General features: G+C 38.3%; 2 protein-coding genes across 5 annotated transcripts in view; one reads left to right on the forward strand and one right to left on the reverse strand.

Annotated features, from left to right (window-relative positions):
• rabgap1l (RAB GTPase activating protein 1-like) overlaps nt 1-16,039 on the forward strand; it is a 132,938-nt gene extending 116,899 nt beyond the window's left edge. For 3 of the 4 annotated variants that reach the window (XM_046048724.1, XM_046048723.1, XM_046048725.1), the window contains 7 exons: nt 3,216-3,308; nt 6,768-6,878; nt 7,557-7,661; nt 8,518-8,601; nt 10,296-10,367; nt 11,458-11,658; nt 12,487-16,039. In XM_046048724.1, the coding sequence (XP_045904680.1) occupies nt 3,216-3,308; nt 6,768-6,878; nt 7,557-7,661; nt 8,518-8,601; nt 10,296-10,367; nt 11,458-11,658; nt 12,487-12,642 (822 nt within the window). In that variant the 3' untranslated portion in view covers nt 12,643-16,039. Of the gene's footprint in view, nt 1-1,049; nt 1,071-3,215; nt 3,309-6,767; nt 6,879-7,556; nt 7,662-8,517; nt 8,602-10,295; nt 10,368-11,457; nt 11,659-12,486 lie in introns of those variants that run through there. The other variant, XM_046048726.1, reaches the window with a different exon arrangement.
• An 84-nt stretch (nt 16,040-16,123) lies between these two features.
• LOC123970601 (interferon-induced protein 44-like) lies at nt 16,124-21,040 on the reverse strand. Its single transcript, XM_046048727.1, has 8 exons — nt 21,023-21,040; nt 19,667-20,167; nt 18,935-18,983; nt 18,362-18,557; nt 17,894-18,046; nt 17,623-17,794; nt 17,332-17,432; nt 16,124-17,040 (listed from the first exon to the last, which is right to left on the reverse strand). Exons 2-8 carry the CDS (start codon nt 20,136-20,138, stop codon nt 16,846-16,848), a joined length of 1,338 nt encoding a protein of 445 aa, XP_045904683.1. The 5' UTR covers nt 20,139-20,167; nt 21,023-21,040; the 3' UTR covers nt 16,124-16,845.
• Between the last annotated feature and the right edge of the window lie 5,762 nt (nt 21,041-26,802).

Consider the following 26,802-nt stretch of genomic DNA (forward strand, 5'->3'; position numbering starts at 1 on the left):
TGTTACAATAAAACGATTATTAACCAGCCTGCAGAGATCAGGCTGCTCTTTCTTCCCACACAGATAACAACAGGATGGGATGTGTGTTTCAGATAGATTACAGTGTGATGTTGATTCAACTTAGCGGTTCCTGGGTCACAGAGATCAAGGGGTAAGACACAGGTCAGTGAGGAGGACAGGTAATGACTGCCTTGGTAGCCAGTTCAGTTTTAGTCATGTGTTTTTTTTATTCATGAAGAAAAGCTGCAGTACAGTGCTCTGCTTTTTATCTTGTTTGAGTAAAGAAAATGCCTCCAAAACACTCTAGGATGTTCTTCATTCGTAACATGGGCATTTCTGCTCCAGGAGTGAATTTCAAGCCACTTTTTTAAAACTTTTACAATACTAGTAAATTATGAGCTAAATCACAGTGCTGGCTGTAAGAAGAATTTGTCTCTGAAAAATTGTAATACAGATAGTGACTGTAGCATTGTTAATAATGACAATAGTATTAGTTCTACAATGAATACTTATTGTATATAATACTTTATTGTTATTATATACATATCTGTAACCACCAAACTGCAGCAGACTAGTAAGAAGTATTTTAGAGGAAAATCTACTGGTCATAGCAGCAATATTAGAGATACAGAAGACAAAAATATGACTAAATGCTAAAATTAAGCTTAAAATGATTACCTCTGATATTCCCTATTAGACAACTGTACAGTGTGTTCCTCTGATTGTTCCAAAATCGCAGTGATCCAACCTATACTCAATTCATAAAAGCTTCTGTGCTTGCTGTTCTGAACACTGACTGTCTTGTAACATTTTTATGCCTCACAAGAAGTGATGCATTTTCTGTTCAGTATTCTCTCTTCATGTGTATGTAACACATAATTCAAGAAATAAACAACAAACTATTGCATCCAAATGACACACACACACGCCAGTCTCAGAGGAGGGGTCATGTGACTGAGACTGACCTGGAATACCCAGCTCTGACGGTGGGCGCTATGGAAACGCTGTTTCCACACAGGGGAGATAACTGCCCACCTGAAGCGCGCACACACACAGATACACAGATGCAGGTAATTCAGTCAGTCGTCATATTTCACTGCTGTTTGGTTAAAACTAATCTGCTGATATTTTGTTTTTTTCACTCCATAACTGAAAGTAGTATTTTATATTTAAATGGAGAGTAACCTTGAGCTCTCAATGCTTATTTGAAGGTGAATTTCACAGAAAAGTATAATTGTTTGCTTACTAACTAAATTTCCTGGGTTTTAGCAGATACTGAGAGAACCATACTACCAAGATGTAGAAAAATGTTGAGATTAAGAAGATCTTTAAATGGGCTTCAGTGAACGCATTTTAATTATCCACCCTGTCATAACTGACGGGTCACAGGTTCAAAACAGATTCTGACTTTGATTGTTTTAGGTTACGTTATTATGACTAGCTGTGGAATACTTAATTAAACAGCATCTGACTTTTTCATTCTCTATACAGATACCAGTACCTTGGCTTTGGGAATCTGCCAGTGTCAAGTATTGATCCGATATCAGTGTAAAATTAATAAGCTTTATTCCTTTAATGTGAGGAAGAGACTGGGAATAATTCTTTTATGTTGCAGAGATTGAGTCACTCCCATTTTGTCTTTACAGGCAGGGCTGCATATTGTTTACTGAATGAAACTGCACTGGTAGCAACACAGTGAGGCAAAGTACTCATCTTGGGTTTCATTAGCAAATGGCCGAGTTTAGATAACTTTGTCTGTACGTCATCCCTGTTTCTGTCGTCTATCATTTCAGGAGGAAATGAATGAGTGTTGGTTGTGTAGCTCAGTGTGAACTGAAAGTTTCTGCTGTCTGAAGGATTCTCAGAATAATGGCGTGGAACTGTAAACTGCCTTATTTGTTGTGCATTGTGGATCTTTTGCATTTTCACATCATATCTACTGTGAAATTTCCACATGTAGACTACATGTATGTTACATGAAGTAACAACATACAGAAACTGGTCATACTATTGTACTGGTCATACACATATATGGAGCAGATTGTGCAATAGAAAATAGAAACTGTGCAGCACTAACCATAATACCACAATATTTCAGCAGCAGTTTTAGAGATAGGTCTAGGTCTTGTGTGTAGTGACATCTGTTTGTTTTGTCTATCTGTTGTAACTTTAAGTTTCTTTTTAAAGTTAGGAATCTCAAAACTGAAGTATTTTGGTTTTTTTTTTACTTTTGACATCAAATCCATATTGAGTCAAATGAGCCAGGATCTTGATGTATTTTTGACATACCCTATTGAATATGTGCTGTAGTATAAATATATGAACGATATGTAAATATTGTTCTTTTAAACCCTCTGTCCTTGAGCTTGACACGTTACCCTTACTTATGCTGCATTCACATGCTTCTCGGATGGTCCCATTTCCAGAATTGGGAAGATGTTCTCTGGAGGTGTATGCATGAAACAACATGGACATTTTTGTATAGCGTCTGGTTTGTCATGTATGTATGTGATGTTGCTATCCAAGAATGCTGAAACAGTTTAAAGATTAGTGATTTTGTTTGAACATATTGTTTGACCTGACTTGTTATCATGGTCAATGCTAATAAATAATTAATCTTGGTCACTCTACATTTACAGTTACAACCTAATGTCATATTACAAATTACACGTGAGCAAAATATGCATAGTCTATGCTATATGTGAATTAATAAACTGCCGTGTTTCTGCTTGACGTCGACTCAGCAAGTCATGTGTCCAAGTTGTTGTTCCAACTTGAGGGGGCATTGAAGTGAATTTTCCTGTAAGGAACCCATTTTTCCGATTATTCCTACACCACATGAATTCAGGGTACTAGCCCCTAGCTTTGGCTGACCTCTCACTCATCTAGTGAAATGTCATTTGGCATGTGTCTCGAGGAGAAGGCAGTAATGTAACATTATTGCTAAGAGAAGTCGGTTGTTAGACAATTGCTAGTTTGAATCCCACTGATAGAATTAGAGCCAGAGAGAGACATCTTAGTGACAGCTGCTGAGCATGACCATTTCTTTTGCAAGTAGCATCTCTGATCACGGTATTAAAAGCCAAAATGTTGCTCCATATATGTCTCACAAAGTAAATGAACACACAATGGGATGGGATTGTCTATGATTTTATCAAGCAGTTTTAGGAGCATGAAAGTAAAAATAATGTCAACAACTTTTCTGGTGTTTTTAGGTTCCAACCAAAAAGCTGAAGAAGTTTGAGAAGGAATATCAGACACTGAGAGAGAGCCAGCTGCAACAAGAAGACCCCATCGACCGATACCAGGTAGGATGTGCGCACACACACACACAAACACACACATCTTAAGAGGTAAGAAAAGTAAGATATCTTATATTTATTACTCGTGGTACATTACATTGTTTTATTCACCCTGTCAGCTGGGGAGGTTAAATGCACCCATCCTTTGTTACAAAAGCACACAGTGCATTCATGTGAAAGCCGCTTTGTTTCCTGTAGGTTCTCGAATATTTTTCAGTCTAGGAGATGGTAAGAAAACACTTGGCTCTTTGATATATTTTAAAGTCTGTGAAGAAAGAGGAGTTCTTTCGTTGCAGTGAGGACCTCAAATTCAATACAAGCACAGGTATTTGCTAAAATTAACTATGTTTCTAAGATTAGAAATCTGTGAATGCAGTACTGTTTTGTGTACCTTTGTTAATATTTGTGACACTGTTCTGGCTTGAAATGTGACTTTTCACACAGCACAGACTTTTATCATTACATTATTCATCTAAACATTTATTTTTGGGTGAAGCAGCCGTGGAGGTTGTTGGAGGTTTTTGATTGCTGAAAGTGAATTTATCTTCAGAAGGTAAAAACAGGCGGGGTGATACGATAAACTCAAACTGTCAGCATCTCTTCCTCTTATTTGATCAGTTGTATCAAAATTTCTTTGTTTAAATCTATTGTTCTTGTGGTTACAAAATCAGCTCAGTGTACATTTTATGCACCTAATTTGTCTTTGAAATTGGGAGAATAGAGTTGACATAATTAGAGCTGTTTAGATTACATTTTTATACTGACTTTTTATAGAACGTAAAGGAATAGTTGAAATGAAAAATTGTGAAATAAAACAACAAATCAGAGCTCTCTAAATGTTTGTTTTCTAGCAAGAAAATGGCAACATATACAGTTGCTTTAGCAGGTAGGAAATCGACTGAAAGTGCTCATACTACTATGAGAAAGTACTGTACTCTTACTGTATGATTCTCAGCTGATGCTGATAGGTGACGCCTGATTGTAGTAGTTGTGGAAAGCAGAGAAGTTCACTGCCAAGCGTTCATTGCAGATTTTATTTGCAACTACTTGTTAGAAACAATTACTCTATTTGATCCTCACCTTTATAAGGTACTGGATTGGTGTAAACATTTCAAACTTTCAAACTCGGTTTTCTGTTTGCAACCACATTCAAGCCAAATTCCAGATGTTTACATGGCTGGCTCTGCAAGACAAATGTAATTCCTTTGGCCTTAATTGAATAAACTCAAAAATGCTTGACGGTTGAGTTAGAACCAAGACAGAGTTTCTCAGTTTGTGAAAATTCTCAAAATATTTCATAGCTATTGGATTGTTTCCTTGGATGAGTCAATATGTTTAGGTGCAAACAAGAAACCTGCCTTCTGTTAGCAAAACATGTCAGTCAATAAAACTGATTTTACATAAGTAGTAATTCTGAGGGAATAAAATAATATATTTATTGATACTAAAATAAAAACATTTTTAATTATGAAACACAACAAACTACCATGAAAACCCACCAGGATTACGTTGTTTTTTTCCCCAAGGCAGCTCTATATAAGCTGCTGGTTCTGGAGGGAAGCAAGGAAGGAAGACTTTTATTGTAGATAAGATATTGGACCAGAGCCATCTGGTCTAGCCAGTGGAAAGCCTTTCTTACAGAGCAAGAAGACGAAAAGGAGACAAAGCAGGAATGCTGCCACTTGTAAATTAGCACAGGGTTAAATCATACACATTTCTATTGATGGAATGACTTTCGGGATGTTAGTTACTTTATGCATACTGTAATTCAACAACTCAACATTTTCATACGGTTCATACTCCAGGGTTTAGGTATGTACTCATTGTGGTGTATTCTTTGGTCTGTGTGTATTTGTGCCTGTCTCGTTTGTGTGTAAAATCTGTGTGACTTTTTTGGCCAGTTGTACTTTTTCTTGGCTGTTTATCTTAATTTTTTTTAAATATAAAAGCATCGACAAAAGTAAAGAAAGGAGAGTGAGAGGGGGAGAGAGTGAGGCTGGGAAGTGTCAAACAGAAAAGGGAAACTCCTATCAGGATCATGTGTTTAAGTTTAGTCCATGCTGCTGGAGGTTCGAAATGAAGATGCTGTTTTGACTGTGGACTGCAGCACGGTAAGCTGCCTCTGCTCCAACAATGATTGTAAAATGAGAGATTTTGCACAGGTTTTTATGCGTTTTTACTAATTAAATAATAATTCAACTTTGATGTGTGGGTTTAATATTTTATCTGATATGAGTTGCCCATGTTGACTGATGTCCTTTTGCAGAGATATTAAAAAACAATGCAAGATTTTAGGATAAAGACTCAGATGTTTAGTAAATCTAAAACATCAAGTATGTATGACTGCTGCAGAGAAACACACTAGTTAATATGTTGTATGTCTTTCCTCTGTTTGCCCAAATTAAACACATCACTTCTCTGCTCACAGGATGTGATTCATTTAATCTCAGGAGCGGCATACAGTGTCTCCAAAGCATGTGACTTTAGTGTGCGTCTGTGTGATTTTCAGGTCCATCCATTGTGATCAGCTTTTTATATTTGCGTCATTATATAAGACGTGCTCTACAAATTACTAACAATACAGATTATTTACACTATGTGTACATACATATGTCTGTGCGTGTGAAGTTAATTAGGGGTAGAAGAGGTCATTGTTGTGACAGGATATCGGGGTCAGGTGGCCGCTCATAACCAAGCATGGTGGTCATGTGAGACTGTTAACAGGCAGAGACCAGTAGTCATGAGACTCCACTCATGGTCTACACTGGGGACTTTAAGATAATGGTGTGTATGTGTGTGGGGGCAGGGGGAGGCTTGATTATGGTTTTAGGGCTTCAACAATGAAGTTACATTTTTCTCTGTTTGAAAAATCTCTTTTGAACGTATGATATAGTTCTTACAAAGTGCATTAAATAAAGTACATTAAATTAATGTTTAAGTGAACAGTGAGGCTTGTCTTACTTCTGTTATCAGAGTTATCACTTTGTAGGCTCTATTGTTTGTTTACATTACAGCATTCATACAAAAACAACACATTCTGTAGTGAAATATAACTAATAAATCTGTTTACAGACATTGCTGGCATTGTTGTTATATAAAAAGATTTTATTTGAATGCAGGGCAATTGCACAGAATCACTTGTTGTTCATAGCATTTCTCCTTATTTCATCTGATTTCAGTTAACAATTACTGATACGTGGCAGCGCCTATCTACTTGTGCAATACCCTGTTAAATGTACAGAATAGAGTGTATTCATGTGTGTGATTCTGAAGTCCGTATGCTGTTACTGCGTGTTTCTGCAGCCTTGCGTGGCAGTATTGCCCAAGACAAATTTCCCTCAGGGCACAGTAAAGTTTATCTTGAGCTTGATCTTAAGCTCTAAAGTGCATCAAGCATATGATCCTTTTACATGTTTTTTTTTACGTGCACTAATACATTGTCCAACCATGTGTGTGTTTGCCCAGAGGGAGAACCGTCGTCTTCAGGAGGCCAGTATGCGACTAGAACAGGAGAACGACGACTTGGCCCATGAACTGGTCACCAGTAAGATTGCCCTCCGGAACGACCTTGACCAGGTAACACAGCACCTCCACCAGACGATTTCAGACCCACAATAAATTCATGCATTTATGCTCACTTTGTGTCAAATTCAAGCCGATGTAGTAGTTTGCCGTTTTTTTATTTATTTATTTGCTTAGTTGTGTTTGCATGTAGTATTTATTCCCAACTGCCAACATTGGTTGTTTTATACAAAATACCTTATACAAAATAAGAAGCATAATATGATCCAAATGAACACGCTTTTGAAAATGCACTTCATGTAGCAACTTCTTTGGGACATTTCAGACATTCAGCTGATTAAAAACCCTCACACTGACAGCATCATATACAGACAAATGTAGCTATAAGCAGAAAAAAACATTTCCTAGCCTTTCCTGATATTAAACTGCTATTGTTGAGGTGCTCATGAGCATTTCACCAAATAATTACTGTTAAAGGAATGCATCTGTACTGGAAAGTTCTCAGTGTGAATCTCTGGAACTGAATTTGAGTAAATATCAAAGACTATAAAAGTGCTGATGTGAAGACGGCATTAAATCCCAAATCTGTGATGAACCTCTGTTGCTTCTACGTGGTCTGCATTTGAATCTGTTTTTGCACTTTTGGTATTTGTGTGAAAATGGCACTTTGTTACAATTGCAGATTTTCTATTAAGGGTATCTATGTGTTTGTGTGTGTGTATGCACATTCAGGCAGAAGACAAGGCTGATGTTTTGAACAAAGAGCTGCTGAGCACCAAGCAACGTCTGGTGGAGACGGAGGAGGAGAAGAGACGACAGGAGGAGGAGACAGCTCAGGTAACATCTGCCCTCTCTTTATCCTCACCTCATTAACATGGTTAAGCTCAGTCTCAGTGAACTACAGGCCTGATTGGTCAATTGGCTCAATCATCTTTGCAGTCAAAGCTTTTGTTTATGTTACTGTAGTTTGTTGTAAAAACAGAAATTTGACTCAATGTTTTTGAGGCAACACAGCATGTGTCTCCTCCAAAGTGGGCTTAATGGCTTCATTAAGTTTGGTTATAATTACTTAAAACTCCATTGAATGGGGCACAATTAGTAATTAATGACTTACATTAGTTTCAGTCAGTGACCAGACAAAATGTGTCAGCAGGTGCCTTATAATGGCTATGAATCACCAAGTCACAACAGAGTAATTGTGTTACATAATTAGAGCAGAGGGCCAATAGAGTTGATACTCAGTGTATCAGTGTTGTTTGTAATCAGTGTTCATCAACAGCTTAATAAAACATTCAATGGAAATTCATGGCCTCTATTATTTTACATTTAGAGCATATTTAAAACTCACATTTCACTCATACACAAACTTTTACTGTGTACATGTACTGTATCAGTTTGAGGTCTAGTGTGGTCAAAATCTAGGATTGAGAGTGGTGGTTACTATTGATCACCAAAGTCACTGATATTGGTAAAGATATTGTTCATGAGCCCTTAAAGTGAGACTGATGCAGTCTATATTGAACCACAGTTGCATAATGATTTAATAAGTCAGTACTGTAATTAATTCTTACAAAGGCGTTTTTATCATCCCGATATCTGCATATGTATAAACATTATGTTATGTTGTTATGACCTCATCCTTCTAATTAATGTGCGATTTTATGTTTTCGTCATCATGTTTTGTCCCTTTCAGCTGAAGGAAGTGTTCAGGAGGGAGCTAGAAAAGGCTGAGCTGGAGATAAAGAAAACAACGGCCATCATAGCTGAATACAAACAGGTTGGACACTTTAATAACCTAAATCCATCTGCTGTATTTAAAATGGCATTAACACTCATTTGCTCATTTACAGTCAGTACATTGGACTAAATTTGACAAAATCATCAACGGCAAAGTACTAGGGCTGAGCCCCAATAGTCGAAGATTTGGAGCTAAAATGGACGGAGCCTGATTCGCGCTCACCATAGTCGAAGCTTCGCAGCGAAACAAGGATTATGCCATTTGGCGATATCATGGTGCTCAATGCCTGATTTTACATAGAACTGCCAGTTTTCTCCCAATAAGTTCATATACAGCCTGTAACAATATACATTTCAACATTTAATGCTGTAAATAAACATGTAAAAAGAATAAAACTTTCAAGAAATGTTTTTAAAAGTGCGTAAATAAATCCAAAATTGTAACCCTAACCCTGGGTCAGTGCGCATGTGTAGGCGTAGCGTGTGTGTGGTGGCGGAAGAGGAACACTTGTTGAAGAGACTGAGCCCTGGCTTCATTGGTGTTATGCCGAGTTGTCCGCACCTCACGGGACTTTCCGATAATTTATCACCGCTGATAAACCACTCAGAATATTTTATCATTTTTAAATAGCCGGCTACTTGAAATAGACCCTCAAGGAACCGCGACGTGCATGTAGTTGGTGGCAGCACGGCATGCACGCAAAACTCACCCAAGACTGGTGATTGACAGACGAGAAAAGAGTCTTCAAAAAGCCTCAGTTTAGCTGGAAATTTACAGTCTAAGTTGAATGAAGAGAAACTGAGAATGAATAGAGACCCCTCCCCCCCCTGCAATCGCCCCGCACAAAAACACACATGATGATTCGACTATAGGCAGGACTTGACAATCCTGATTCGACTATGTAAATCAACATAGTCGGGGACAGCCCTAATCTGTACATTTACGTTTCGTGTATTATTCACACCTGATTTATTTTGTGAGCTCTTTACAATTGTTTCTGTAAGTGTTCTGCAAATAAAGGCCATATTATAAGTAGTAACAGAAATAACCAAAACATGTATTCATCTTTAAATTGTTTTTGTATAATTTATGCAACCTCCTTCACTGCTACAATAAAATAACTCTTTACAGAAAGTAACAGGGTAATGAATACTGAGTTACATACCAGGTAAAGCCCAAAGAATCAGAATCAGCTTTATTGCCAGGTATGTGTACACATACGAGGAATTTAACTCTGGATTGTACATTGCTCACGATGTGCTTACTCATACAAAAATACAAAATCACAATAATAAAAACAAGATAAAATCAGACACAGACTTCAGTGTAGACAACACAAATACACACTATGAACAAAAACAATATAGACATATTGACAAATAGTGCAGTGAGCAGAGTGCAAAGGATGCAGGAGTATGTACATGTTGGAGGTGGATGTGATATACAGGTACATACATGTACACCGTGCAATGAAGCATAGTGCAAATGATGCTGGAATAAATAAGTATTTGTGCAGGAGTAATGACTTGATAGGTAGGTGGATTTGGTAGATTTCTTTCCTTAAATATATGGATCTATGTAAGTGTGAAAAGACCTTTGATATTTGAAAATATCATACAGCTCAGTTGAGTTTTCCTGGAGAAACACAAGTTAAGAATTATTCAGTGTATTTCTTACGTTGTAATTCAAATGTGACATCTCTTATATAACCTGTCTTCCTCTCTGTGTTTCAGATCTGCTCCCAACTGAGCACCCGGCTGGAAAAACAGCAGGCAGCGACAAAAGAAGAGCTGGACATCGTCAGGGTGAGATTACATTGTTAATGCACAGCTACTGTAGAAGGTTGCAGATGCAAGTTAGGAGCGTTTTAAATTCCTAAGGCGACAATATATTGCATCACAGAACAAAGGAATTTGCAGGACTGTACTGTCTTTCAGTTCAGTTAAGACAATCCCAGGTTGGTACATTATCACACCCATAATAGCCCTGATTGCACAAATCATCCCACGCTGCTCTTTTAGCCCTTGTCAAACATGTGATGTTGCTCTTTGTGGGTGCGGCAGTGTATCAACACAGGGAGGGATTAATTAAAAGTATTCAGGATAGTAAAACTGTATATGTCTGTGTTATTGTAACACTTCCACTGATGTCACTCTGATGGTTGGTTTACAACAGGACCCTGTTATGGTACAGCAATAACGAGCTGTTATTTGTATTGCTATAAAAAACAAGAAAGAGAGATGGAAGCTGAAAGGACAAGAAAAGAAACCTAATTCAGAGAGAAACATCATTGTACTATGTTAGCTATGGCTGAACTTTGCATTACTTTTTTGCACTGAACAAATATTGTTGGGTTGTAGATGGCAGGGTGGAGCTGTGCATTTAGTATGATGAAATAGATCAACTGTGAAAATGAAACTTCCCCTTGAGCAATGAGTACATGACAGGAATAATCTGTTTAAAAAAGTTTTCATGTGTCTGCTTGTGAGGTCCTGGCCACCAGGCAAAAGGCAGAATCAGAGGAAAAGATGGATCTCACATTCTTAATCTTAGTATATCTATCCACCGTTTTGCTCACAAGGTTTTTTGCATCAAGACTAAGAGTGTGTGACATTTTGTCTGTAAGAAATACAGTATAAACTACCAAGAACATTATTTTCCCCTACTGTATAACAAGCTAGTGTTCTGCCACACCAGATGTGTTCTTCTGCTTTAGCACATTCCTTGTTTGTACTGTAGCACAGATGTGTCTGCTCCAACATGTGAGTGTACATGCACAAGAACATGTGTTTTTACCTGTACTCGCATGTGTACAGCATGTTCATCCACCAACCTCTGCTAACGTGTGTGTGTGTGTGTGTGTGTGTGTGTGTGTGTGTGTGCGCGCCCGTGCAGAGTAAAGTCATGGGGTGTGGGCATTGTAAGGACCTGTTCAACACCCTGGGGTCCCTCCAGGTGTCATCCCCCGGCAGGGACAAGACATGCACCGAGCCGCTGGACGAGGAGAAGGATGGACTGAAGGAGCAGCTGAGGCATCTGGAGCTGGAGCTGGCACAGACCAAACTGCAACTGGTGGAGGCTAAGTGCCGCATCCAGGTCAGCAGCACCAGGGAGAGACAGTGATATCAATAAGATTAATGCTGCAGGGATGCAGGGCAGTATACCAAGTCTGTAGAAGTCTTTAGGAAATAGATCTTTTAACCAGTTTTACTTTTTATTGTATCTAATAGTCTCACGAAGGAAAAAATCTAGATCATTTTATTTGTTTGTTTGAGTTTATTGCTCATTCAGTAACAGTAACAACTTAGAAACAAAGGACACCAAGCAAGATTTAGAGTCCACATCCATCCTAGCTGCTCTGTAAGGCTTTATTTAGGTACAGCAGCGCTTAGCTAAATGCTAATGTCAGCATGCTAGCATACTCACTATGACAATGCTAATATGCAGATGTATAGCAGCTATGTTTACCATATGTGTACCATCTTAGTTCAGCGTGTTAACTTGCTTACATTTGCTAATTAGTACAAAACACATTGTACAGCTGAGGCTGATGGCAATCTTTAGTTTTTGCAGAAAAAGTACTGGACACATTTAAATGCTAACCTAATGATGGCACTAGATTTGTGCCATTAAGTTAAGGGATCAACACAGTAATTTTAGGTAATCCATAAAGGTACATTGATACCTGTACCTAATTCCATGGCAATCCAGCCAGTAGTTGTCAAGGCATTTTACAAAAAAACAAAAATATCAACTTCGTAATCCTAAAAACACAACATAATAAATATACAGTACATACAAATACAGAGCCACATGACAAAGGGCAGTGTGTTACAAGAGAGAATGCATTGACATATGACCCAAAGTGCATTTTCTCAGTGCTCCCCTTGCTGATTCTTCTCTGCTCCTCTTGTCACTCTGCAGGAACTTGAGCACCAGCGGGGAGTCCTGATGAACGAGATCCAGGCGGCCAAGAACTCTTGGCTCAGCAAGACTCTGGGCTCCCTGAAGAGCTCTGCCTCCCCTTCCACAAGCTCCACATCTCAGACCCCGTCCTCTCCAAAGGAGGGCCCTGCCTAGACTGACCCTCTCTGTCGCCTGCAGGATGCACACTAGAGCTGAAGAACACACGTTGAAGAAACAAGCAGCAGAGAAGTGCAGTATTCCTTTTTTCAGCTGGTGGCAAAGCAGAGCTCACTAGCTTTTTGGACTGCAAATAGCTGGAAAGATGAGGGAAGAAACAGACGGGGGACTGGACCAGCCACCTGTCTTTCACTTATTTTTTCATCTGAGTGAACTAAAACATGACTGTTGATTTTCTCTGCTTCACAGGTGACGGTGAAGCATCAGCAAGGCTTAAAGTTAAGTGGTCGTCGCTGATACTGTTTTGCTGAGTTATATCTCGTAAAGCTCATTATAAGAAAGCTGAATTCACTCACTCAATGGCATCCCTCATGTGGGTCAATAATTTAGCTCCACCCTGTGGCCAGAAATTGCTACCACAGAGTCATAGTCATTTTATCTGTGTGAGATTATGTTTTTAGGTAGCTGAGAATTAAACCTGCTCCCACTGTCCTCACAGTGGACAGTATGTTCAGTGATAGTGACACCGCTACAGCTGCAGAGATATTACAAGATTTACTGCATAGAAATATAGTGATCTACATTAACCATCTTCAGCGCAGCAAAGCCACAGCACGCTGAAAAAGGAATACTGCATTCAGAGTCTTAAGCAAGAACAACACAAATGGTTGTATTTCTTTATAGTAATATAACGTAAACAATGTTGTCATATAAATATGTATAACAAATTATTGATTTTTTAATAATCTTGTACAGTTCTTTAAGAGAAGGAAAAAAACAAGGAAAAGTTTTTGTTAATTTTAATTTTTTTTTTTTACTGTTTGCAATTTGAATGTCATCTCTCTAGATGTTGACTTAAGCACAGCGTGTAATCAAACCGGTCGAGTCCAAACGCTGAAGATCCAAAGTGACAACCTGTAGAGATTTTTATGTAGTTAAAGCCCCTTCTCTTTCTTCAGTCGTGGGTTGAAAAAGCTTAATTTGTGTAATATGACCCTAAATATATATGACCAATTTTTTTTTTTTACCCCAGTTCCAGCTCATGCCTGTAAATATTTAATTGCCATTTTTATTTTCTGTGTTGCTGCATGCATATTTCTAATATGTAGCCATAATTCTGTGCACAGTTTAGTTCGCTGTGATCACAACAGACCCTTTCTGTGTCTGTTTCGTCCTTTTTATACTTTTAATGATACAGTTGGAATTAGCTTAACAGAACGCCACATAATCCCAATTAGCTTTACAGAACCAACTATCTCTGGTATCTGCAAACGGTAATTATAGCTGGAAATATCAGGGATTGTGTTTCTTTTTCAATCCATTTTCTGGCCTTTGTTCTTTTACAGACTGAAAAGAGCCAGATAATCCATCACAGAAGTTGTGGAGAAACTGAGTGTATCTGTCTGTGTTGTAACTATGCAACACTATGTAGACAATACCCGCAGGATAATGGTATAAGTCTTCACCCCTTAATACCTTATAACTGTCATCAAAATTCACTGTAGATACCAGAGTAAGCACATTAAATTAGGCAATTTTCTAATGTAGTGGAGGCTCCAAAGTATATATTACATAGCACAATTCATCCCTAAATAAAAACCTAGCATAACATTAATAAACAAGATTAAGTTCCAATATTTCCCATCATTCCCAAACAGTCCTGAGGCCATTTGCACTCCTAGGCCAACAACTTCTTTACCCTTTTTCTTGCTCAAACAATATACTTTTTAATTAATTCTTTACACAATGAGAACAGCACATGGATACCTCTTCCCTGCATCCATAGTGGACTATTGGTTGTGTTGCTCAGTGCTAACACGTTTGTATAAAAACTGTATTGAATGATAAACCAATCAACCAGTAGTACTGAATGTTGAAAGTGAGAACTTAAATAAGGTTTGAAGTTGAATATTAAGTAAATCCACATATGTATAGTTTTATAGGATTACATTATCTTTAGCGAGGGAAGTTGCCTCATGTAAAATAGCTAAAAAGATCAAACAAAATACACAAGCTATTTTGATTTTAAAAGAAAAGGAAAAAAAAAAACGTGCACTACTATTTTATACTTATTACATTAGTAGTTGCTTATATCTACAGTAAGTGTGAGGACCACAGCCAGCCACCCAAATATGATTTTGCTGTCTGTGTACTAAGTTGACAAACACAATTAGCTAAAATGTCTGTGAAGGTTCTTAGTCATCCAGGTCATAGTTATCCAACGAAGGTTGAGGTCAAGGGCAACTGGACTTGAAGGTTGAAGATACTAGAAGACGTTTCGTCCCTCCAAGAGACTTCTTCAGTTTCTTCAGTATCTTCAACCAAGTCCAGTTGCCCTTGACCTCAACCTTCGTTGGGCAATTAGCCAAAAGGTCTTTTATTTTGCTTTAACATAAGTGCAGGGAGAGAGCTGCAGTGTACGTGCCAAATGTTCGGCTTTATTCTCCACTCTGGTTGTCACTGAAATCAGCCTTTGGACTCTGACCAAGCCCATGTGTACTCGTTTGTGTGCAAGTGTGTGTTTTTGGATGTGTGTATGTACACGTGTTCTGCACTGTAACTCAAGTGGTTGAAGTTGAAATGATTTCTTCTCCACGTGGCTGCCTTTTTCTGTTGATGACTGAAGCCGTTGGCTGATGAGAGGAAAACCATCTGACTGTTTGAAATGTCGGAGAGTGTCAGCTGTGCCATAAGAGCCTCCCTTCTGCTCCGTCCCTAGTGTTCTTCCTCCGTGCTCCTGACCTGAACCAACCTCACCAATGTCATCTGATCATATAAACAGAACTGCTGAATATCCTTTTTGTTTCACGGATTTCCACCAGGAGCCTCCCAGTACGAACACCGTCCTCTCGCTGGTGGCCACTGAGCAGCGCCACTGAAGAAAAGGAAGCTGACTGGCTGAATAACATTGAGTTCCAGGTGTGTTTTCCATTTCCAGGACATTCCGTCTTCACTATCGTCCATCATCCTTGTTGGCCATGTGCGACAGTTACAAAGTTGTACAACCAGTTTATTGTAAACGTTGGAGAGAGCTCCCTGTTTTTTTATGTGCACTAAAACAGCATTGATATTTTAAACACTATTTCAAGAAATGTGTTTGTTTGTTTGTTTAAAAGTGATCCTGATCACAGAGCTTAATTATTTTTTAACAGATTATTGTCGCTCAGAGGACAGTTGCCAATGTATAAGCCACTCTAATTCACAGGTGATCTCACTGATGTGAAAGCAGGTGGTGAGTCAGATAAGAGGTGTGATGTGTTTTGTGTAGTTTACAGTTTGCTGTAATACCACAGCCCTGTTACACAGGGAGGGACTGCTCCTCAGCCGGTCCGACTCCAACACTGTTTGCTGTAACTGTCTGACCTGCATTAATAAATTTCCGTTTTTCTGTTCATTCATGCACTTTGAGCTTTTATTGGACAGCGGAATACTGACTGGAATTGTTAATTTTAGGAATAATAAAGGATATACATAGGAATTCAGATTTTCAATTCTTTTTAATGTTTAAATTTTACAAGGCATTTTGTCTGACCAGCAAGAGCTTTTAGTAACACTGACCCAACTAGTAGCACATACCCAATGGATATGACATGCAACATAACATTAAACATGATTTATTCTGCCAAAACAATCATCTGAGAAACTGGTAACTAGTTTTCCCCGTTGCTGCCCCGTGTATCATCAGCTTAAGACTCGGTACCAGTATGTATAATGTTTAGCAGCTACTACAAAATCTGGGTGGTATAAATGTGTAAATTTGTGGCAGTAAGAATAAGTTGCAGAAAGACAAAAATGTTTAGACAGATATATAAATAAAGGAATAAATACCCCTGCTAATGATAATAAATTACAGGTAAAACACTAAATATTTTGTAGCTAAGGAACACCGTCAACATATAGAGCAGCTCACTGAGTTTCTGAAGACAGAAACTGAAGGTGCTCAGCAGCCCGGTACACTCTAGAGGGAAAACATCTCCCAGCATTCATAGGAGTGCTCGGAGATTCCCAAGGAGCATTCACGTCAGTTTCGCATTTGAGATGTTGAGTTCAAGATATCTGGAATCTGTGATAGCTACATTGTCTTCCACGCAAAAAGGTCTACAGAAATGTCAACAAACCTGCTGAACAATGGGTCATTTTGAGGAACATTTCATTTCAATGGGACAAGATATAAGCATTTGCTGCGCCACTATTAGCATACTATTCTTTGGTTTGAATGCTGCTGGATCGGTCACTAAGTTCATCAAAGTAATTATCAGCGAAGCGAAGCATCTGAATGATGGAGCTGAGCAGTAGGATGTCGCAGTTGAGGTCCAACTCCAACTCTTGGCTGTAGTTCTTCACTGGAACAACGCAGGACAAAGGCACACCGAGCTGAGCACTGACCTCTTGCATCTGGATCACAAAAGCAGAATAAAGTTCTTTTGACAGAGAACTGCAATCTGTAGTACTCAATTAACAAAACACTGTTTGCTTAAGAACACAGGAGAACATGAAGCAAGTAAAATATAAAAATATAAAAATAAAAGACAAAGCATGAGGAGGAAAACAAAAAAAATAATATATATTTCATGTTACTGTGTGGTTTTTATACTTCCATGAAGGCCAAAATTCAAACAAACGAGCCAATTAAAATGTTCTTTTTCAGAAAGTTCTTTTTCAGCCTACAGGCTTGGTTGATCTCACCAGTTCCTTGATGTAGCCACTCTTGTAAACATTCTTAATATCCTGTGAAACCAAGGGACAGGCTTCATCTACTTTAGTCATCAGGACCAGCTGAGGAATCCCTGCAAACCAACAAAACAAAACAGTTTTCAAAAACTGAAGACAACCTGTCTCTTTCTCTAAAGTCCTATGTATCTACTGTACTGTAGGGCATTATGGTAAAGCCATATACATAAATTACTATAACCTTAGATTTGGGAGGTATAGGAGTGTAAACTGCTACCGGGAGTCTTCTATTTTATTTTAACTGACCCATTAAGTTGACCTTTCTACGGATGGCTCCCAGCTTCTCCTCCAGCTTTGTGGGCATAATGGAGACCTTGCAAGCATCAATGATGTAGGCCACACAGTGGATTTTGTCCTTGAGCGCTGGAGACTTACGATAGCCATGGGCCTCCGATTGCAGAGGAGCAGAGGGGTTGAACTGGATCATACAGGTGAAAGAAACCATATTGTCAACCATATCAGTGCAGTATGAAGTATTTTGTGTTTATTATCTAGCTGAATGCATCAAAAGCTCTACCTGATAACTGTCTGGCAGATGACCTTTGAGGATGCTGACGATATCATCTATGTCAAGTCCCGCCCCCGTGCTTTCCTCCAATCCCATGGTATCACATAAGATGATTGGCAGAGGTTTCCCTCCTCGTCCAGCTTTCACTGAGTAGGTGCGAAACTGTACGGTAATAATGGAGATTATCATTATTTATCATATCATTAAAAACAAATTGGAGATGGTGAAAGTGATTCATCACATCTTGGTGTTATGTTAGCTGTCTTTATTAACACAATCCAAAAGTGCATTTTTCACTGGAATGGGAGGTGCTGAGGTGGAACATTTTATTAGATCTCCTCAATATTCAATTCATCTGTTTCCAAGTTATCAGAGCATAAATGGCCATAGTAATAATGTTTCATTGTTTATTTTTGGCTTAATGGGTGTAAAAGATATATGAATTGTACTGATTACTGCAGCCCTCCAGGAACTAACCTGTGTGGTGAGGCTGGTGGTAGAGCAACCAGCAATGGCCTGGCTGGTGACGTGGCCTCTGAATACAGAGTTGATAGAATTGAAGAAGCTTGACTTTCCAGCTCCAACTGGTCCAATTAGCAAGACCCGAACCTGGGACACAGAGCTGGCCAAGGGACAGTAGAGCTTAATACTGTCCATCATCTTGGTCCTCTTCCTGAAAAGACAAGAGCAGTTTATTAAACTGAAATAGTAAAAAGGTGGCTAATGTGTACATGTATAGTACTGTGCTTTAAATATAGAGGTGCCTAACCATAAATCTGACCTAACATAATTACAATTCAATTTAAATGGGTGGATCCACACCCATGCCGCAGCAAGCTTGTTCAACTAGCACATGCTCAATATCAAGTATGACAAGCATACATTATGTTGTGTGTTTTAACACATTCATTACATCCTCATCTATTACCATGTAGGGCGATTTGTTATGTCAAGTTATATCAGTATGACATGGTGTGGTATAATGCAACATATTAAAAAATAATATGTAATAGCATTTTATGATTCAAACTGGGGCCCCATCCAGCTTACTCATTTTCCCAGACCACTGGCCTCCATGGCTTCTCAAATTCTGGGCTTTCTGTTGAAGAGCAAAAACAGCTTTTACAAAACAATATTATACAATTTTATTAAAATATAATCCAGCCACTCATTTTAATGTATTACATCGTAAACATTAACAACATAAACAATCATTTCTGAGTTATGACACATGAATTACAGTGATCTCATAAATAAATCTAAAAATAAACATCCCTCAGACAAGCCATTTCTGAATTTGGTCGCATAGTTACGAATAATGGCTTTTAAAGTAGATAAATTCTGAGTTTGTTTGGTTTTCAGAAAGTATTCATTTGATGGATGTAGTTAAATGAAACAACTCCCATATTATATTCCTTACTGTTCCCTGCCTACAAAAAATTCACACTAAACTGAGACTTCAGACATTTGTGGTTCATTATTTTGTACTACTGGTTCTGCTTTATCAGTCAGTGGTAAAAAGACAAACCTGCTACATGACTAGAGCTAGCTTGTTTAGACCCAATTGACCATGTTTGTTTGTGTACAGTATAACAAACCAGATTTAAACACCAATAATAAAAATTGGAAAAGGTCAATGTTCTTGTCAATAGGTTCAGGGCTGAATCTAACTATCAGTTGCAGGACTGTGACAGGAATAATAATGCTAAAGTACTTGGTGTCAGATGCAATCTGTTTAAAACATGCTGAGCGTCAATATTTGTCTGTTAAGAGAGAACTTACCCTCCACTTGATAGACTTCACAGTCCGTCAGGTTGAGGTTGTTGCCGTGCATTTCTGCAGCATTGAAGTTATAATAATTTCCTGGACTGCTGTACACTACTGCTTGGCTTCCACTGACAAGAGCCAATGCTTCTCCAAAATATGGACCAGAGTTAGCTATCATTCTCACTGCATAGGTGGGATTGGTGACGGGATATTTGAGGAGCTTTTCTCCACTGAAGGTGAAAAGAAAGGCCTTGTCATCACCCACGTACTGTCCAGACTGATTAAAAGGTTGTTTGGTGTAGCCTCCAAACACAAAACCGGAGGCGTTATAGCCCACAGACACTGTGGGACAGCGGGTGTCACATTGTTGGTGGAAGGCTGCGCCGGTGAAACCATGGATGCTGGCCTTGTACAGTAGCTGTAGTTTGACACTTCCCAACTGGGAGCAAACTGTTTTCTGCTGGCTCTTGGTTAGTCTGGGGTTCATGATAGGTTGGTGTTCCCGTAGTGTGGTGTCTGAAAATGAAACATAAACAGTTGCATTAAAGATATATATTGTTTTGGGTAAATTATTTCTAATTACAGTGAAACTGAACTGTCATCATTTAACTTAACAGTAGAATACTTCTTTAAAAACTTTTAAGCCTGACATCAAGGGCGTCACTTTGTGTTGAAAAGTGGTGGGGACATTTAAGGGCTGATATTAAGGATGTGATGAAACACTTAGTTCATGAGACCTGATAATGCACAATATTAGAGTCAGAGAACAAGACAACAAGATACTCCAATACTATTTATAAGAACCAGTCAACTGGGGGGTCTCAGGGGTCCTCCCCCGGAAGATTTTGAGCATTAAACTCTTAATTTCCTGCATTCAAGAGACATTTACTGCGCCAATTTATGGTCGAAATGCCGAAGTTCTTTTTTGGACAAGGCAGATCTATTTCTTCTATATTTACATTGCATTTTATTCATTCATTCATATTGTGCAAGTAAACCTTTCCCATAGAATTTGTATTTGTTATTTAACATTTCTTGTTGCAAGCTAATTTGCAGAAAACCTTTAGCAAATGCTTTCAAAAAGTGGTGGGGACAAAATCAGCCATTTCAAAAAGTGGTGGGGACATGTCCCCAGCGTCCCCAGAGTAAAGGACACCTATGCTTGACAGCCGTCAGTCATAGCTACATATCCAGCCATACAGCCTTTCAATTCAACATTAGGTGCGCAAATTGGCATGTAAGTTAAGTAACTAATATATAGGCTATCACAACTGTTCTAGATAGAAACTACTGGATTTTGGGAAAAGTACTAATATCTTAGTTTTACATCCTTCTTTGAACAAGATCGTGAAAAGCAGCTGAATCACTTACCAGGGAGATGTAGATGCTTTGTGTGTAGGCACTAGCATTCAGTCTAAATAGGACTGGAAGTACTAGGGTGTTGCCTTCAAAATAAAAGGGTAAAATCAGTCCCAATTTTGTGTGTGAGGAACATGGACTGTATATAAAAATGTGGTGTGGAATGGATGTTTAATCCTACAAACAGACTAAGATTTTCCATCAGATTTTTGTTCCTCTGTCCAATTTAAAACAAAAATAAAGGAATATGCTATTATTGTTAATTGGTATGATTTGTTTAAACCTGAACACGGGGGCAAAGTTACGCATAGCGAGATTTGGAGATTTTATTTAAAGGCGTGTGTGTGTGTGGGGGGGGTATTTGATTTACTTAATCTTCCCCCTTATTTGTATTTTAAATGTATACTTTTCTTCCCTCGAATTTGGTTAAAATTTTGACACATAAATGATTGTTTTACTTTGAAGGGGGCTACTGGAACTTAAAGGTACGTTTTAGCTGCCTTGACAGGCTCGCTCAAACGGTTTTACTTTCGTTTACCTGAAAACATGAGGAGAAGGGTCGTGCTGCAGTCTCGCATATGTTTCGTCCCACCTCAGGATGTTTTATCTTTATTGGAGATTTAGTACCACATTGTTATATTGAGTATTAAAAGAAGTTAAAACAAATGATTAACGGAAATCCAAAATATTAAAGATTATTTAAACACACCTTTGTGTACAAGTGCTATTTTGAAATTACTAACACTTAAGAAATTACTTTTCAGATATTTAACCAAGACCCTGTACGCAGGATCAGCGGTTGACGATGGATGGATAGATGGATTTAGCCATGATATGCAGATTGAGTACTTTTAAATAAGATCTAGTCCTGTTCAGAAGGGTCACAATTGAACCGGAAAGGTGGATGAAAAAAAATATGAGTTTAGTTAACCTCAAAACCATAAACATGCAACATTTTAAGAATGCTACCATGCGGATTTTTCTCCTATGAGAGGCAAATGATACTAGTAATTATTAAGTAATTATTTTAAGTAAATAACAAAGCATTAAAACATCATCCATTTATGTAAATGAGGTAAAAAAACCTCTTTTCCTCACAAATAACATCGAAGTAATTGAGTCCGTTGAGTCTTTTTCTCTCACTCTCTACTCCATTGAACAATTTATGATGCATCTTGATGCAAAAGCGTTTGACATATGTGAATCGATTCAGAATTGTCCAAGTCCGCATCTCAATGTATCTAAGCATAGATTTCCCTTTCACCCCTTACTTCATTTATTGTTGTTATTAATTAATAACATCGTTACTTTTATGTTACTACCCAACTTCCCTTAACTCTATCCTTGAGGGCCCTGCCTGGTCCATCCGCAGAAGTGCTTTCTGGTGGTGTCATGAGCTCAGAGACTGTCCTGGCTACTTTACCCTTCCTTTGGGCTTGGGTTTTTACAGTGTTGGGCAGTAACACGTCTAAGTCTGTTTGTGTTCTGCAGAGGTCACTGCCAAGAGGTTCTCATCTCATGCAGCAAACAGCACCAGCATGGACACTGTAGCCTATTTGTATTGTTGTTGATTCCACTCCCTTAGTACACCTTAATAGGGCCTGCGCCACTCTTTTCAGGAGTTTTGTTTTCAAACGTAACCTGTGTGGTTCAGTTAAAACAAACACAGCTGTGTTCGATTTAACTGAACCTGTGATGTGAAAGCAAACAAACCCTTAAAATTGATCAGTATAAGCCAATTATACCTATTTATATGAATCATTTAGCAACCACATATGCACGCCAGTGTGTATGCATATATTAATAGGTCAAAGCCTTTTAAAGATGCTGTGCTTCTACTCCCTGTACTTTGTCAGTTCATCAAGTCCATTACAAAGTGTGTGACAACTATCTCACAGTAATAAGCCTTGAATCATTACTGTAGGCCTGCAAGATTCCTCTTTTTTGTCCTGTCTCTAAGCCATTATTGATAACATGCAGTCGATTTGCAGTGTAATAATACTAATAATGCTTGTTATCAGTTTTGGTAAAGTTTCAGTAATCGGCCTCCGGAAACCCTGCCCTCTTCTTCTCTGGTGTTTCTACTATTTAAGAAGACTTGAGAAAAGCTGAATATGTGCACTAGTACAAACATACAAAAAGGTTTTACAATCAACATTTCTAAAATTTTTGTAATTAGTCAAACTAGTCATTTGTAAACTTGAATACAAATGATTAATTTGTGAGCATACATTTGTTATCCTGTAAAATAAATATAAGGTATGTTCAAACACCCAAAACCCAGAGTGTATAAAGTCAGTCCAACCAAATTGGTCTAATTAAATTATCCATTACTGACCATTTTAACTGTTTATTTTCCACTACATTATACAGCACCATGGGTGCACCTACGTGTAGCAGTCAAATCATGCAGGGAGTGCTGAACCAACGTCTAATGTAACATCAAAACTGCGTGAAACAGTATGTGAGACCAGGGCAAAAGACACATGCATGCTTTTTTGAGAGGACCGATTCTCAGATGTATGCTATTATCTGGTGCCACTAAAGTTCAAATATCATCATTCTTCTCTAGACACACAAATCAGACAATGCAGATGAGCTTTGAACTGCTTTGAACCTGCTGACTGTGACTGCAGCCTCAATTACATGAAATGAAGAACAAAAAGATGTTGACGCGAAAGTTTATGTCATAATGCAGTAAAGAATATTATCTGACAAGTCTAACTAAATGAGCCAAAACTAACAAAACTTTTAAACATATGACTAATATTACATAAATTAGTCTTTAGACTGATAATGTAAAAATTAAACAGCACCCTTTATGAAAAATACAAAAAATTTACTACAGAATCAGAAAGAATATTTAATATTTCACAGTTGAGGGACAGAAAATAAGGATCCGTTCACTGTGTTTACTGAGGCAATAGATCTCCCAGCATTCCACGAGGTTCTTGGAAAAGGAGGTGCACACTGAGCTAGCAATAGGCAAGATCACATGCTGGTAAATGGATGGATTAATTAATCATTGTGAGGGCCATTTAATTAAAGCTGGACAACATATGCTGCACATACACTTCCTATTCTTTAGTTTCAGTGTTGCTGAATCGGTCACTAAGCTCATCAAAGTAATTATCAGCGAAGCGAAGCATCTGGATGATGGAGCTGAGTAGCAGGATATCGCAGTTCACGTCCAATTCCAACTCTTTGCTGTAGTTCTTCACCGGAACAACACAGGACAATGTCACACCGAGCCGAGCACTGACCTCCTGCATCTGGATCACAAAAATGATTTAGATGATGATGGTTTATCATTTTTTCTAACAAAGAATTGTGACAACTAAATTTGTTTAAATTTTTCAATGCAAGAAAGGTTAATTGGTATATTTTTTTGGTCTTAGCTACCCAGTATGAAACGAATAACATTTTTTTTAAAAGTCATTTGAATTAATATTGACTATATTGGTTTGATTACCTGCCATCTCACTAATGTATTAGTACTCAAGTACTACAATATTGTGAGTCATGTGACACCATGGACTGTGATGTGAAGGACTCTCAAATTTGTGTTACAATAAATTAGACACACAATCATGGAAATAAAACAGACTTGGACTGATTGTCAGCTTATATATTTCCACTAAGGCAAAAACTAACAAATAAAAACACAATATTATATAGTATTTTTCTTTTGTATAAAAACCTAAAATCTTACCACTTCCTTGATGTAGACACTTTTATAAATGTTTCTCACATCCTCTGACAACAAAGGGCAGGCTTCATCTACTTTAGTAAGCAGGACCAACTGAGGAATCCCTGGTAACAGAGCAGAAAGAACATTTACAACCCGATCCCGGTAAGCATAGGGTTTATAGTGACAGCTGGTCTGCTGAAGTGTGTCAAAGATGCTGAATGAACCTTTAAGGTTTAATCACTTTGGTGTCTAAATACAGATCAAGAAACACAGATGCATTAAGGCAGGATATTTGTTTGTAAAATCATGGAAATGCAGTGACCATCCTATTCAACCAACACTGATTACACAACATAAAATACACAATAATAAAATAAAACAATTATTAAAAAACGACATTCCTGTTATGATCGGCGGGTGACCGTTTGTGTACGCCTATGTTTTGTGGGACAGTTTTCTTTCCTGTTTAAGGTCATCTGTCATCCCACGGGGGGGTTTCCCTTTCTGGGCAACGCGTTCATCGCCCACCTGGTTTGGAATACGGTCTTCCATGTTTTCGATTAGCCGGCCCTCTTCTACGTCAGGGGGTTCAGCTGCCAATCGTCTGCCTGTCCGACTGATTGTGCAAGCTGATGGAGTCGCCTTGTGGAAATGACAGAGGCGGCTATGATTTGTATTCAACCTGAGCAGTCCGATATGTTACATCATTCATCCCGATACAATAGGCTACTGGTGGTGGTGATGGCGCAGGAGCAGTGGATAAGACAAATGCCTTTGGTGTGAGACCCGGGTTCAATTCTCCACTGTGACAAATCCACCAATGTGTCCCTGAGCAAGAAACTTAACCCCTAGTTGCTCCAGAGGCGTGCGACCTCTGACATACTTAACAATTGTAAGTCGCTTTGGATTAAAGCGTCAGCTAAATGAATAAAAGTAAATATACTGGTTGAAACAATTCCACAAAAACTTTAAACTTAAAAACAGAATAAAAGAACTAATCAAAATAGCATGACAAACTATAGGCTTACTTACAATTAGAGTTTAATTCATCCTTACATATTTCTGGACTGGAACTGGGTCTTCTTTTGCTATATGAATGTTGTGATTGATGAATTGTGTTTACACAATACACACAGAAAATCAGTCATTAAATATAGCTATATAAGAGTAACATTTCACTGTATGAAAGTTTAAAACACCCAGCTGTAGAAATCAGATATTAAAGAGGTGGTATTATGCTTTTTGCCTTATTCCCTCTCCTTTATTGAGTTATATATCTTTTTGTGCATGTAATAGGTTTGCAAAGTGAAAATGTAAATTATTTATTTATATAACTGGTTTTTTTTTTAAACATGGACCAACGACTGGCCCATAAAGCATGGACAGCCTCTGTTGGGTAATTTTCTATACTGAAAATAACCAATATGTTTGGTACTGGGGCTGCAATAGCTTCAACATTAGCTGCAGTACCCTGCGTAGTGCAGGCACAGGCACTTGAAGTAGTAAAGGAGAGCCGTGGCCACTGGCAGGCAGAGGAGGAGGCGTGTGTTAGCGAGTCACAAAGTGACAGGACCAAGTGAAAGAAAGAGCAGGAGGAGAGTGGAGGTGAGCGGTATAGCATGGAGTAGCTCAACCTGTAGGGAGGGAGCAGGGAGGGAGAGTCATTTACACTGGGGACGCTGGGGACATCATTTGTTAAAAATGTTCTGAAAATAGCTTGCACCAAGAAATTTTAATTAACATATGAAAATGCTATGAGAAAGGTGTATTTGCACAATACGCCTGCAATGCTATGTCAATCTAGAAGAAACCTCTGCGTTGTCAAAAAAAAGTAACTGAAACCTGCCACCTGAATTTTGTGCTTCCCTTTATAAAGACACTGATAAGACATTTCCACCATAAATTGGTGCAGCAAATGTCTCCAGATTGCAGGAAATGAAGTGTTTAATACTCAATATCTACTGGGGGAGAAACCCCAAGACTACCGATCAAATATTTTTCCTAAAGAGTAGGCCTATTAAAATATAATCTTGTCTTGTTGTCATGGCCCCAGTCTCGTGCAATGTCATGTCTCATGGGTTAAGTGTTCACACCCCTAATC

Source organism: Micropterus dolomieu, linkage group LG05, assembly GCF_021292245.1.
Source record: "Micropterus dolomieu isolate WLL.071019.BEF.003 ecotype Adirondacks linkage group LG05, ASM2129224v1, whole genome shotgun sequence".
Lineage (NCBI taxonomy): Eukaryota > Metazoa > Chordata > Actinopteri > Centrarchiformes > Centrarchidae > Micropterus > Micropterus dolomieu.

Bases quoted from the DNA above. Each gene is read 5' to 3' on its own strand.
- LOC123970601 (XM_046048727.1), bottom strand. From the start codon at position 20,138: ATGAACCCCAGACTAACCAAGAGCCAGCAGAAAACAGTTTGCTCCCAG. The intron at 18,984-19,666 runs GTAAGTTCTCTC...GCTCTTCAACAG, and splicing joins TGAAGTCTATCAAGTGGAGG to AAAGCCCAGAATTTGAGAAG. The intron at 18,047-18,361 runs GTTAGTTCCTGG...ATTACCGTACAG, and splicing joins CCACCAGCCTCACCACACAG to TTTCGCACCTACTCAGTGAA.